Source organism: Clarias gariepinus, chromosome 7 (assembly GCF_024256425.1).
Source record: "Clarias gariepinus isolate MV-2021 ecotype Netherlands chromosome 7, CGAR_prim_01v2, whole genome shotgun sequence".
NCBI lineage: Eukaryota > Metazoa > Chordata > Actinopteri > Siluriformes > Clariidae > Clarias > Clarias gariepinus.
In genome coordinates, this window is record NC_071106.1 from 18,685,890 (window position 1) to 18,698,404 (window position 12,515).

General features: G+C 39.3%; 1 protein-coding gene across 2 annotated transcripts in view; it reads left to right on the plus strand.

Moving 5' to 3' along the window:
• Window positions 1-263: 263 nt before the first annotated feature.
• siah1 (siah E3 ubiquitin protein ligase 1) overlaps window positions 264-12,515 on the plus strand; it is a 28,548-nt gene continuing 16,296 nt past the window's right edge. The window contains exon 1 of one of the 2 annotated variants that reach the window (XM_053501068.1): window positions 264-500. Coding sequence is in view for 1 of the 2 variants with exons in the window: in XM_053501067.1 (XP_053357042.1) it covers window positions 11,097-11,193 (97 nt within the window). In the remaining variant the exon portion in view is untranslated. Of the gene's footprint in view, window positions 501-10,118; window positions 11,194-12,515 lie in introns of those variants that run through there. The other variant, XM_053501067.1, reaches the window with a different exon arrangement.

The window sequence follows — 12,515 nt, forward strand, 5'->3', positions numbered from 1 at the left end:
GAGTGGGTACTGAAAGCATGTTGGTTGGCAGTGCCTCTTTTTCCTTGAAAGAAAAATCCCATTAAAAAAATCTATTTTAAGTGACTTTGGAAAATGTTTTGATGTGTAAATGAGCACGATATTCGAGCAATATTCAAAGTAGCCCTACGTCATCTAGCTTCGAAACGAGCTGCCCTCACACGCAATGTAGTCTTGCTTTCGTCCTGAGCAGAAGTCAGAAAGCCCACGTTCAGTCCCCAGAGCGTGACTCTAACGCATTTGTAATCGGATATAGATTCACGCCGCTGCAGTTTGCTGAGAACCGGGAGCACAGCGCCGCCCGCGGCCGCGTCGGGAAACTATTTGAGTCTGTGCGTGCGCGAGCCCGAGGCTGCCGGCAGCCACAGCGTCTTCATTGTAGCTCAGCTGCGAATGTGGACATTGAAACGGCCAAACCGTAAACTGTGGGCGGATTATCCGTTTGGGTTTTATAGTAGAAATACAAGGATATTTATCTAGAGGTAAGTTCTGGATAAACTGTCTGTGTAACGTGCTGGGTATGAGCTAACGGGGCTACCTTTATGTTCCGAACAACGGCTGGCTAAGGCTAGTTAGCTTCCAGGCTAATAGCGATAGCTTGTAAACATGGCAGTTTAGTTTGTAGCATCCGTGAGGCTGGCTAGCGCAGTGTCACAGATCTACACAGAACCTGTACAGATCAGTTAGATGTTTGTGTACAAACCTGGGTCTGGATATCATTTTTTTCTACCTTGCTTATTTAACTTTGCTAAATGAAGGTTACTTACTGCTCGCTAGCAAGCTGTGAGAAAGCTACTGTAGGTATGGTTTTGTTTAGCCTTGTCTAGCAGGTTGACCTCTTTCTCTTTTAGCTCTGAAACCACACCAAAACATGGTCTTAATAATAATAATTATTATTCTAATGATGACTATGCCTCATTGGACAGCGGCCTTGATACTTTTGCTAGCTAGCTATATTCCCTGCCAGCACACGACTCTCTGACCCAGAATAATACCGAGTCAGGAGCCGTCTGAGGATGCGTGAATAGGTTGTAATGAAAGCCGCGAGAGGCTTGCCTGCGATTTTGACATGCAGTTAAGTGGGCTCGGGTTCTGTACACTTACTCTAATGCAGCACACGACGCGATATCTAAAGGCTTGTAACCTACACGCATCATCTGTATCATTATGCTGGCAGTCGTGTGAGTGTTAACTGACCGAGACCACCGTTAACAACCTGCAGGATTGAATACAGCATCTTGCTGCCTGGATACATTATTTGCGTCTTGGTCTTCGTGTTGCCAGTGTGATCGATTGTTTTGTTTACACAGCAGCTGCGATTTAATCCGATGCCCTGCTTGTATTCTTGCTCTCTTTCTTGGGCTCCATATTAAAGCGATGAATTTTATGCTTCAATAAGGTACTGTTATATTAATCCCATTTAGACATTGCCTAGCGATGGATAATCAGGGATAAGATGGCGCAGGGAGAGTACCCCTAACAAACTACCCAGTCTGTGCAAGGATTTGTTTTGCTGCGACATTCAGCATCTATGGGACTGTTTGTGTTCAAGTTCATGTTAATTTCCTGATGACAGCAACCTTTAAAAACGGCTCAGACACCTCTATCAGAGTGGATAATTGGATAAGGCATTTGTTTTGAACTTCTTTCCCAGGGCACGTCAAGTTAATGAGCTTTGTAAGTGTGGTCACGGTGTAATGGTCACTGTTGTGTCCGACAGCTTGTAAAAGCTCATTATCTAACCAAAGTGGTATAGCAGTGTTTGGTAACTGACATGTGGATCAAGTTTATTGTTTTGTTTGATAAGCTGGTACTTTAAAAACTCTAGATTCTTACTATTGAACATTGGTCAGCCTTAAAGGATTAACCGATCACATGCACTAGTGTAGATTACTTCGCCGAAAGCAGTTTATTGAATCAGAGACTTGCTACATGGCTAACAAAAAGATTTATTTGCCTGTCAGGGCTGAGTTTTTATTTTTTTTTTTATTTATTATTTTTTTTTTTTACACGACACTAGTTATTTAAAGAAAACTAATTTATTTAAAGAAATCTTCTTCAGTTTAAAGATGATGCCTCAAAGAAATGGTCAAAAACAAAACAGATATTTGTTTAAAGTCTGTAATGTCATTTTTTTTAAAATAGATATTAAAGCTGTGAATAGAACGGAATGTTCAAAAAAGGGAACATGAAGCGCCCCTCACAAACGAATCATAACCACTCCAGATTATTTATAGAGATAAATAAATAATTAACAACTGGCAACAACTGTTATCCAGATTTTTTTAAGCAAAAACTTTTATGTAACTGGACCCTCACATATTTTCATCTTTGGTGGCAGATGGAGCATTTAGGGAAAGGCTGTTGACTCTGTTCTCTTGGGGTAGCATCTGCTGCCCTCATAGAGCAAGTGATTGCATTGTATTGATTGTGTGACGCCAGCTTTTAACCTTACATATGATTACTTTGGATTAAAATTTTATGATTTTGTATACTAGGCTCTGTCGCGACATTTTATATCATCAGTGGTTAAATAGTTTGCCCCTTGGTTTTTAGCATCCTTACTAGCAGCTGTACAAGCTGAGCCGCACACAGTTGGCAACCTCTCATCAAAATGACAGCTGGTTCTTTTGAGTCCTTTTACAACTCCTGTGTCCTACGACCTTTTGCTTCTCCCTGTCTGTTGTATTGTTTAATTTTTAAGTTGCATATCAGAAGGAGCTGTCCACACATGCTAAATACCATTTCTTTTCCTTCCATGTATAACAAGTGTATCCACTAGATAATCACTAGATGATCATAATACTCTACGCCCATCTGTTTATCTGTAACGAACAAGAACTGTAATATTGTATGCCTTGAAGGTGTAAGGGTTTTAGCTTTTATAAAACATTGTAGATTAGTTCTGATTTAAAGAGAATGTGGTTCTTTCATTTAGATAAGAAAATGTTTGTAAACATTATACCGGGATTACTATTCTTGAAATTGTATTCCTGAATTATCCCGTGTATCAAGACACTTGGGCTCACTATTAAGGTTGCTGCAAAATACCAGTAACTATAGCTTCAGATTTGTTTTCTATCTCCAAGTATTTTCTAAAAAATATATATATTAAGCATAGAAAATGATGATGAATTAATAAAATCTATACAAACTCAGCTATTTTGACTGTTAGTTTTATAGTGTAACAGTTTTCTTTAAAAAAAAAAAACTGCTGTTATAAAAATATCTTTTATAATGGCCATGATTGCAGAAATATGCATTGTTCTCATTTATTTATAGCGGATCGTTACATAATTTCTCACTTCTAGGTTGGCGTTTTCCGTCTCATAATACCGATATAATTTGATCATGACCTGTTAATGACCTTTAGGTGTATGAGAATTAGCCTATGTTAACTGTTTCTTAGCCTTGTTGGTATCTTGTACAGAAAAGCATTAAACCTAAACTTAACAGCTTAGAAAAGTCCAATGACAAATAATAATATACAATCTTGTATATTTTTAGTATTTATTTTTATTTTTTTTCCTAGGCATGATGTTTTTCTCTTAATAGCAACAATGTCGTGTCAGTAAGCACCTTAAAGCCCTTGAAAAATACTGGGATTCAATATATAGGCCATGCATGTTCCTTACAGTTGCCAGTTTTTACATTGACTGCTGCTTTTGCCCTTCTCCACTGCTTGAATTAATGTACCTTCACTGAGAAAGATGGTCCAGATCCCAATCTGGATGAACATAAGAAGTTTGCTAAGTAGCTGTGCAATACTGATCAAAAGTTTGGACTTATTTTCTACATAGTAGAGCAATACTGGAATTTTTACAATCCTATGAAGTAGCACATGGCATTAAGTGATTAAGTACCAGTCAGTTGATATTGTAAGATATGAAGGTCAGCTGAGTGGAATAGGTCTTGCAAGAACAGATGTCAAGTGCATTTGCAAAACGCATCAAGCACCATGATGGACACATCTCAATATCAACTGTGTAGAGGAGATTATTGCACATTCTGGATGCCTTCACATTGTTTTACTGTGTAGAAAGAAATAAAAATCTGGATAAAACATGGAACTAGAAGGTGTGTCCAAACCTTTTACTGCTACTGTAGTAGTGCTACATATTATAATGGCAAACTACGATGAAATTTTTGATAAGGATGTAGTACTCATCTTTTTCATTTTATAATTATTATATTAAAAATTCCTTCAGTACAAGTACTGTGACAGTTACTGAGTACCAGGTCAAAGATCAAAACATTTGGCAAACCTAGTGTGTTTAATATTATTTCACTGCTGTGGAGGCTCATGTCGTGACTTTGTTGAATGCTGGCTAGCTAACTACCCCTGGTTCTGTCAGCATCTAATCAGTGTGTTTTTGTTTTGTTGCTACATGCTGGTTAGTGTTAATGCTCTTTAAAGCAGAGCAGTAATTTTCACATTGATTTTCTGTTCTTTTTTTAACTATAAATGTTTTTAAATCTCATAAGGCCTATTCTTAAGAGAATGTCACTTCCATGTATATTTATTGGTAAGCAGTCAGCCAGAGTCATTTACTCTTATCCAGCTCTGTGCCTGTTGTTTGCCTCCGGTGTCTTTCTGCTGTCATCCTGTCCAGCTTTTTTTTTTCTCTCTCTCTCTCTCTCTCTTTTTTGTACTCTCCAAACCTAAGTCTTAAAAGATTTTGTCACTAAAAGATCTGGGTCTATTTTTACTTGGTTTATCATTTGCCATAGAGAGATGATATGGAGCTGAAATGGAGAGAGAGGGTGGGAGATGAACACCCTGCAAGATCATATGGTATACTGCATTAGTCTTCTTCTAATGGTTTCAGCTGCATGTTACCTTAGCAAACCGAGTGCTGTGCTCTCCATACATATCACATTACCAGGCGGGGCACTAATGGGCGCTCTCTCAATGCAGTGGATCTGTTCAACATGACGAAGAGGTAATGGCTGGGATAGACTCTATAATGAACTGCCTAGTAGATAGTATGTTCTGCTTTGTTTGGTTTTAGACTGCAATTGACTGCCCCCCGATTTTCTCCCTTATTTAGTCGTGTCCAAGTCCCCCCTGTCACTAGGCGGCTCCCACATTAAACTACTACGGCCACTCAGTCGGGAGGGCCGTTGACTATTACGTGTTTTCCCCGCACCACGTGACGCCAGACTTGGAGGACAGCTCTATCCACTCCTTATGAATGCGTAAGCTTACAGACGCTTCTTACGCTCTCGTGAGCTCACAGATTGGCTGTAGAGCCGTGATTAATGTTGGAGCACTAAGGACCCCCCCCCCCCCCAAAGCGCCAGGCCAATCAGCTGTCTTAGACCTTGGGCTGCGAGAGGTTACAGCATCACCTGGGAATTAAACTAACAATCTCCGGATGATAGGACGAGCACTTTACCACTGCACCACTCGGAGGCCAAAAGAAAATGGTATTTATGCATTCTAACTTTATTCTAACAAAATGTAGCTATGTAAGATTTGCATGGTTTAAAGCGATGTCTTGCCAGTTTTTCAGAGTTAATTGGTACTCCCATGAGTCGGTACTAAAAGGCCCAAAATGTGCCAAGAAGATATCCCTCACAGCATTACATCACCACCGCCAGCAGCGTGAATAGTTGATAAAAGGCAGGATGGATCCATGCGTTAATCACCAAATTCTGACCCTACCATCCAAATGTTGCAGCAGAAATGCAGACTCCTCAAACCAGGCAACGATTTTTCAGTCTTATATTGTCCAATTTTAGTGAGTCTATTAAAATAGTTACATCAGTTTCCTGTTCAGAGCTGACAGGAATGGCTGTTGTAGCCCGTGTGCTTCAAGGTTCGACATGATGTGCATTCAAAGATGCTCTTGGGATACCTCTTTTTAGGGACAAGATGTTGTTTAAGTTAACTTTTTCAAACCAGTCTACCCATTCAGACTCCTCTGACCTCTAGGGTCAACAAGGCATTTTTGCTCAAAGAACTGTCTTTTATTATTATATTATTAATATTTTAGAAAACAATGTCGAGTAACGCACCCCCGTGTTTTCCTACTTTATCGGTTATGGCTGTGTAGGTCAGAGGTTGGGACTGGCACATGCTACGAGCACAGAGATTTTGGAGGAGACCAATGACACTAAAGACGGCGCGTTTAAACAGCAATCTACTTTCGTGCTCCGTACGATTGACTTCTTTCTGAGCCTAGAACTATTATGTTTTCACAGATCAAAACAAACCAGACTTTGGGGTTAAGTGTACTCTGAAACAATCCCTAATTTGAAAATGCCCTAAATTACCTTTTTTCTCCCCACTGTTATTCTTGGTTTGAACTTCAGCAAATAGTCTTGATCATGTCTACATGTCCAAATGAGTTGCGCTGCTGCCATGTGATTGGATAATTTAGATATTTGCGTTAAAGAGCAGTTGAACAGGTGTACCTAATGAAATGACCAGTGAGTGTCTATTTAGTAGCATAACATGTACATGTTCCAAGATATATTTATGCCGGGATCTTTTAACCCATTAGGAAAACAAAGGTGGTTGTAACGGGGCTGTATAAAACCTAAATAATTTTTAACCATGGAAGCTACTGTGAGGTTTCCGCTACCTTCTGTCCATGCTTTTAGATTATAAGTAGCCTTGTTAAGCTTGGTATTGAGATTTTCCAATATGTTAAATGCTTCTGAGCAAGGAGAGAAACTATTGATGACGTATCCACACAAGCAGCTTTAAGGCCTAAATGCTTCCAAACCATTGTGGTTTATTTTTTGTTGTTTTCTTTAATTGGGTAGAAGGTTTAGTTAACTGTACCCTGTTAAGGTGGGTGACTTGATACAGTTCTGTGTTCAATTAGAGGTTTCAAATTGTAATTCCTTACCTCTGACAAAAAAAAAAACACCATCTTAAATCAAAGTACAGGCATGAGAGTTCCAGTCATTCCGATGAACCCACAAAAGGATGCCTGTATAATAATGTTGGCTGTTTATGGTGAACTATGCTAATCAGCTTATAAATAGGCTGTTATGAAATTTAATAGACTGCACTTTATTTTGGCTAAATGACAGTCGTGTAAATAATAACTATCATTATGCAGACCTAAATAAACAACAATTAAATAAATATTAGCAGCAGCAGCTACAGCTGTTGTTTAATCTGTTATACAACTATTGGGTGCACTGCCGGTAGTTCAAAAAATGATTTCCATGAGCATAATTTAGTACAGATCCATAGTCCGTCTTTTTTTAGCAAAAAAATAAATCACTAGAAGAGAGAAAAGCAAAAATGTGTATTTTAGACTTCGTGTCTCACACTGGTTGTTGTTGACCCTAATCACGATAGATTCTGTTTTCTTCTAAACTACATTTTTTGTAACTTTACTGAATTTTTAAAAATATTTTTATAATTAAAAACAGACACACAGTGTGACAAAAAGCACAAGTTTTCAGAACTTTATCTGGGTTAACAGTGAGCTTTTTTTTGTGCAAAGAAGGTCAAACTGAAAAGGGCATTTTAATAGGGAGAGCGAAGGCTATATTATGTACTTCCTTTAAAATATATGATGCAAGTACATGACAATTACATCTTTTTGAAATGTAGCCTTAGACTGCAGGAAAAAAGCACAGATGCCCACGGTTGGCTAGTGCCACTATGATTGATGTGCGAGTGTACTATTTCCCCTTAGCGCACAGCCACTCTGCTCCCTAGACTGCAGAATACAGATGCATCTACCCTGATTTAAACTTGCAATCTCAAAATGTCTTTGTAAACGCTCTGGAGACTGTGCACCATCTGTATGGAACCAGTTATACCTGCAGATTACCGGTCATGGCTGATCAGGCAAAAAAATAAATAAAGGACTAATTCCAGACACTGACCATCAGTGATTACTGCATATCTAGTTTGCAGCATTCTTAACACTAGAGTCATCATTTTCCACTCTCTTTGTACTGTTGTCCTAAATATAAGGACATTTGTAATGCAGTCGTAGGTATCACAGCTGTGTAACTGCACAACATCGAGACCAGCGTTTAGTGTAATTAGCAAGTATTAGACTTAAAGTTTTTTTGGAATTTACACACAATTTAGCCAAAATTTATGTAACATGTATTGTATGATATATTAATTGTAATATAATTTATATAGCAGAGGACATACCTCACACTGCGGCTATCATAATTGCTGTTTTGCATCAGCTCATAATGTCTCTGCTTAGCTCTGACAGCCCTGCTGGTGAGTGGTCTCCTAGTCGATACTAAGCAACCCTCTCCAGTTGGAATGAATCAAATACCCTAAATAGAGTGTCAGTGTGCACTATTCTGACTCCAAATGAAAATATAAACGTACAGAAAAGCTTATATGGCTTTAAAGTAATATTAGGTTAATTAAACAGTTACTACTAATAAAAATGTTTACATTTTCTACACTCATCTAATATAAACAATTTGACCGAGCATTTGCTTCGTACACCCCTCTGTCACCTAAGCTTTGCATAGTGATTGTCTTTTTTTATGTTTCAGTATTTTTAAAAGTGAATGTTTGTTGGAAATTACTCTGCCTCTGCTGAATCTCGCACTGATCAGTCGCACTGATTAATTCCACTGATCTTTCAGAGAACATGAAAATGTGTTTTATCTCTCCTCTACAAGCCAGTCTCCATATTGGGGACTTTACAGCTGTTTGGCGCCTGCACAGTTGTGACGAGCATTTAATGTCCCATTAGATTAGTGATTGGGGAACATTATGCTTGATTTGAGAGAACAAAAAGAACTGCAGATGCCGTTTGGCGTAGAGGCTGGTGGATTTAGTACGTCTAATAACCTCTGGCGTTTCTAGTGTTTAAGGAATTATGCTGCCTTTACTCGATACCCTATTTTTGTGTAAATGCATCACCTATGGTGCTTTTTAAATTGGACAGATATAATCAAGCCTGTAACTGAATAAACTGATCAGCCATACCATTAACACATTAAATGTATTAGTTATATACCAGTAAATCTGTGACACAATCATTGGAACCCAAGCCTCACCCATGGCCATGTGGTCTAAAAGCCAACCTGTAGGCCTGATTCCAGAGACAAAACCAATGCAGCACAAATCAGCATGTCAGTGCTGGCCATGATATACTGTAAAGGCAACAGGACATCCAGTGCATCTCAGCCTGCCACAAACTGGGCCCAGCAGGTAATGAGCCCAAGGATAACCCGGCCTCCGAACTCTCCAGATTCCAATCACCCATGAGAGGCACCAAACAAACAAATCTGATCCACAGAGGCCCCACCCTGCAACCCAGAGCACCCGAAGGATCAGTTTCCAACATCCTGTGCCAGAAATGACGCACACCACCAGAAAGCCATGCCGCGAGGGGCCAGAGCCACTCCAGTGGCAAAGGGGGAACCTGAAATCTAGATGTTTTCAATGTAAATGGTTTTAATGTTGTAGCTGATTGGCGTGTGTGTATATATATATATATATAATATATATATATATCTCGATGTTGACTAGTTTAAAAATACATAACTAATAACAGTACCAAGCCAATAGCAAGACTTATTTGTTAAAGCTTTCTAACCAACTGATTGTCTGAGGTTAGTTTGATCTTTTTATAGGTGTGTGCCAGCATAATGTGTTGGATGTTTTAACAACTGCTATATTATTATTTGAGCACAGGGCAAACCGTAACCATGCCCCAGAGTCCATGCCACCATGGCAGCTGTGACTATCCAGTCCTAAAGTGTGAGAGAGGCTTGCGTGACTCACGCCTTTGCATTTGCCCTTTTGAAAAGGTGAAACTTGAAACAGAAACTGTGATCAGTTGGTCAATGGCTTTTTAAGAGTGTGCTAAAAGTTCTCATTTTTGTAGTATCACTAAGTCATTGATGTTGCTGAAGTGTAATTGGTATTACCATTCTGACTTAATAGATATTTTAGAAAGGTGAGAGATTTTTGTCTGAAATAACCAAAGCATTCATAGGAGCACTTTTCCCATGCTTTTTGTTTCCTGACAGTTTGGTCTTTCAAAAGTATTCAAGTACTTCTAAAAACAATGTATGGCTTGATAAAAAAAAAAAAAAAAATCAAACAGGTGTTGCCAGATGTAGTGTAAGGTGTAGAATTGTTCTGGGGGGTTTTGATTCGATCATTCATCATAAAGGTTATGAGAACAGGTATCTCGTACTCTTTTCCTGCTGTGCCCTCTTCTGTGGGTTTTAGTGTATTGCTGCTATAATTTAACGTCTCTTTGTCTGAGACACATGGTTAAGGGAGGAGGTGGAGCTGTGTAATCTGACACGAGCCAGGCCCAAAGTACAGCTTAGACACAGTGAGAGAGTGAGGGGGGGCGCATTCCGGCTCTGGCTTGACATTCGACTCCTCAGCCTACATGCTGCGCTGGCAGCATAGTGCACGCAGACTGGACTCTCTTCTTCGTCTCTGTAGCACTTTGCTGAGTTTTTTTTTTTTTTTTTTTTTTTTAACCCCTGTCCCACAGAGAATACTCTCCTCTTCCCGTGTCTCATTTGAAGTTCACGCAGGATACTTGGGCCTGCCTGGGAGTGGCCCCTCAGTTTGCCGCTGGAATGTGCCTTTAGACGAGTGGGGAAACTCGCTTTGCTGCTGTTGGTTTCCTCTCTTGCTCAGCTCTCCCTCTCGCTCCCAATCTCCTTGGGCTCCCTCATATGCTTCCTGCCAGGCACTCAGAGCTTAGTGCAGTATACATTTTTGGATTACTTCTGGATTCCCCCTTTTTTGAGGGGAGGAGAGGGGGGGGGTTTCTCCACTACTCATTGTGCTTTTTCAGGGCTATTCTTAATATTTTTTTTTGTGGTCTACTTTGTAGCAAGAATTGAACCATCCTTTTGGATAGCTTGGGAGCTTTTGCATGTGTGCGTGTAAATGGCCAGGCCTCACCGTGCCTGAAGTGTCCCTGGAGTATCTGGCAGTGGACCTGAGACAGCTAGTGGAGCGATATATATATTTAAAAAAAAAATCTGAGCCAGCACTGAGTGAGCATATTGGATATTGGACTTGTTGGGGGCCCTCTGTTATGGGCTGTTTTGTTTTTATGGAAAGAGCGCAATGAAGAGTCACTGCGATCCCCATGTCTCCCACCGCTAGGCTACAGCCTGTCTACTCATGGAAGGGGGTGTTCAAGCTCTTCACGTGCGTTGCTGCCCGAGCGGCCAGCAAGTCTAAAGGTAACACAGCCCAGTGCATGCTCACTGTCTTGTCTTGTTTTTGCTCCCGGTGTTGGCAACCTGTATGGAATGTTGTTTGTTTAGGCCGTCTTAGACTCCATCCTATATGCTTTTAATGTGCTTTATGTTCATATGGGAATGGAGTGAAATCTTACTAGAAGGCCTCATCTGGACCTGACCTCTAAAGAAAATTCCAGAAAGGTCGCCCCTGTTGTGTGTGGGTGTCTGTGCCTACAGTAGCCTGAGACTTTGAAAGACAAAGCAGGAGCATTTCCTTGCGTGCCGTAATTTGCTTTTTCCTGGTTTGCTGTAAGATTCCTGTCATCTCTGAAACACGACTACTGTTTTGTGTTTCCCTGTGTGTGTGTAAACCATTGAGTTGTCACATGCCTTTGTTGTGTTTTTCCCATCTTCCAGAGTTTATGATAATGAGGAAAACAATAAAGTATACATTTATATAAAATAGTTTGATATTTTATAGTAAAAAAAATATCAAACTAATGTCAGTGACATGTTTCACCTCAAGAGACTGAAGCAGTTACTAAGATGTGCTGCCTATAGGTACTTTTTATTTTTGTGTTTTTATTTTTTTATTCATAAATTTGGTAAAATTGTCAAAGAGCATCTATATCTGTTTTATGTAAAAAAAAAAAAAAAAATCTTAAATCTTTCTTTTTTTGCCCCCGCCCCCAACCCTCTTGGTAACACATGACAATGAAATTTAACATGTATGTCACGTCATTTTATTTTTTTTTATACTGCAAGAAACTGGGGCATGACTTGAGGGACTAAGAGCCAGTGAGAGAATAATTTCATTTGACAGTTTATCATTGCATTTATTTAAACTTTTTCATAGGGTTGACAATTTTGGTTTGTACTTTTATGCGATTGTTTTTTTTTTTGTTTGTTTGTTTTTTTGTTACTTGTTTTTAAACCAATAGCATTATGTTACAACAAAGACATACAGTAATTATATTTTCCATTTTGTATGAGAAGTGCCAATAATTCTGGTGAGTGCTACAAACAAAGCCGTATCCTGTGGTACCAAAGTTTGTTTAGTAGTAAACAGTCTAATGTGTCTATACAGTGAGGACAGGCTGGAGCATGCCTGCCACCAAGAAAGACAATGCTCATTCACTCACTATCACCTATATCTCTGTGAATAGTGCACCTCAATCCCTTTTGCTTGTTTCAGTGTAGAGTAAACCTCTCAGATTTAACATGTGTTGACATGCTTATACATTTATTTAAATACAGTCAATACACTATCCCGGTGTATTGTTTCGGTTCATCTATATTCTATATTACCACACACAAAAAAA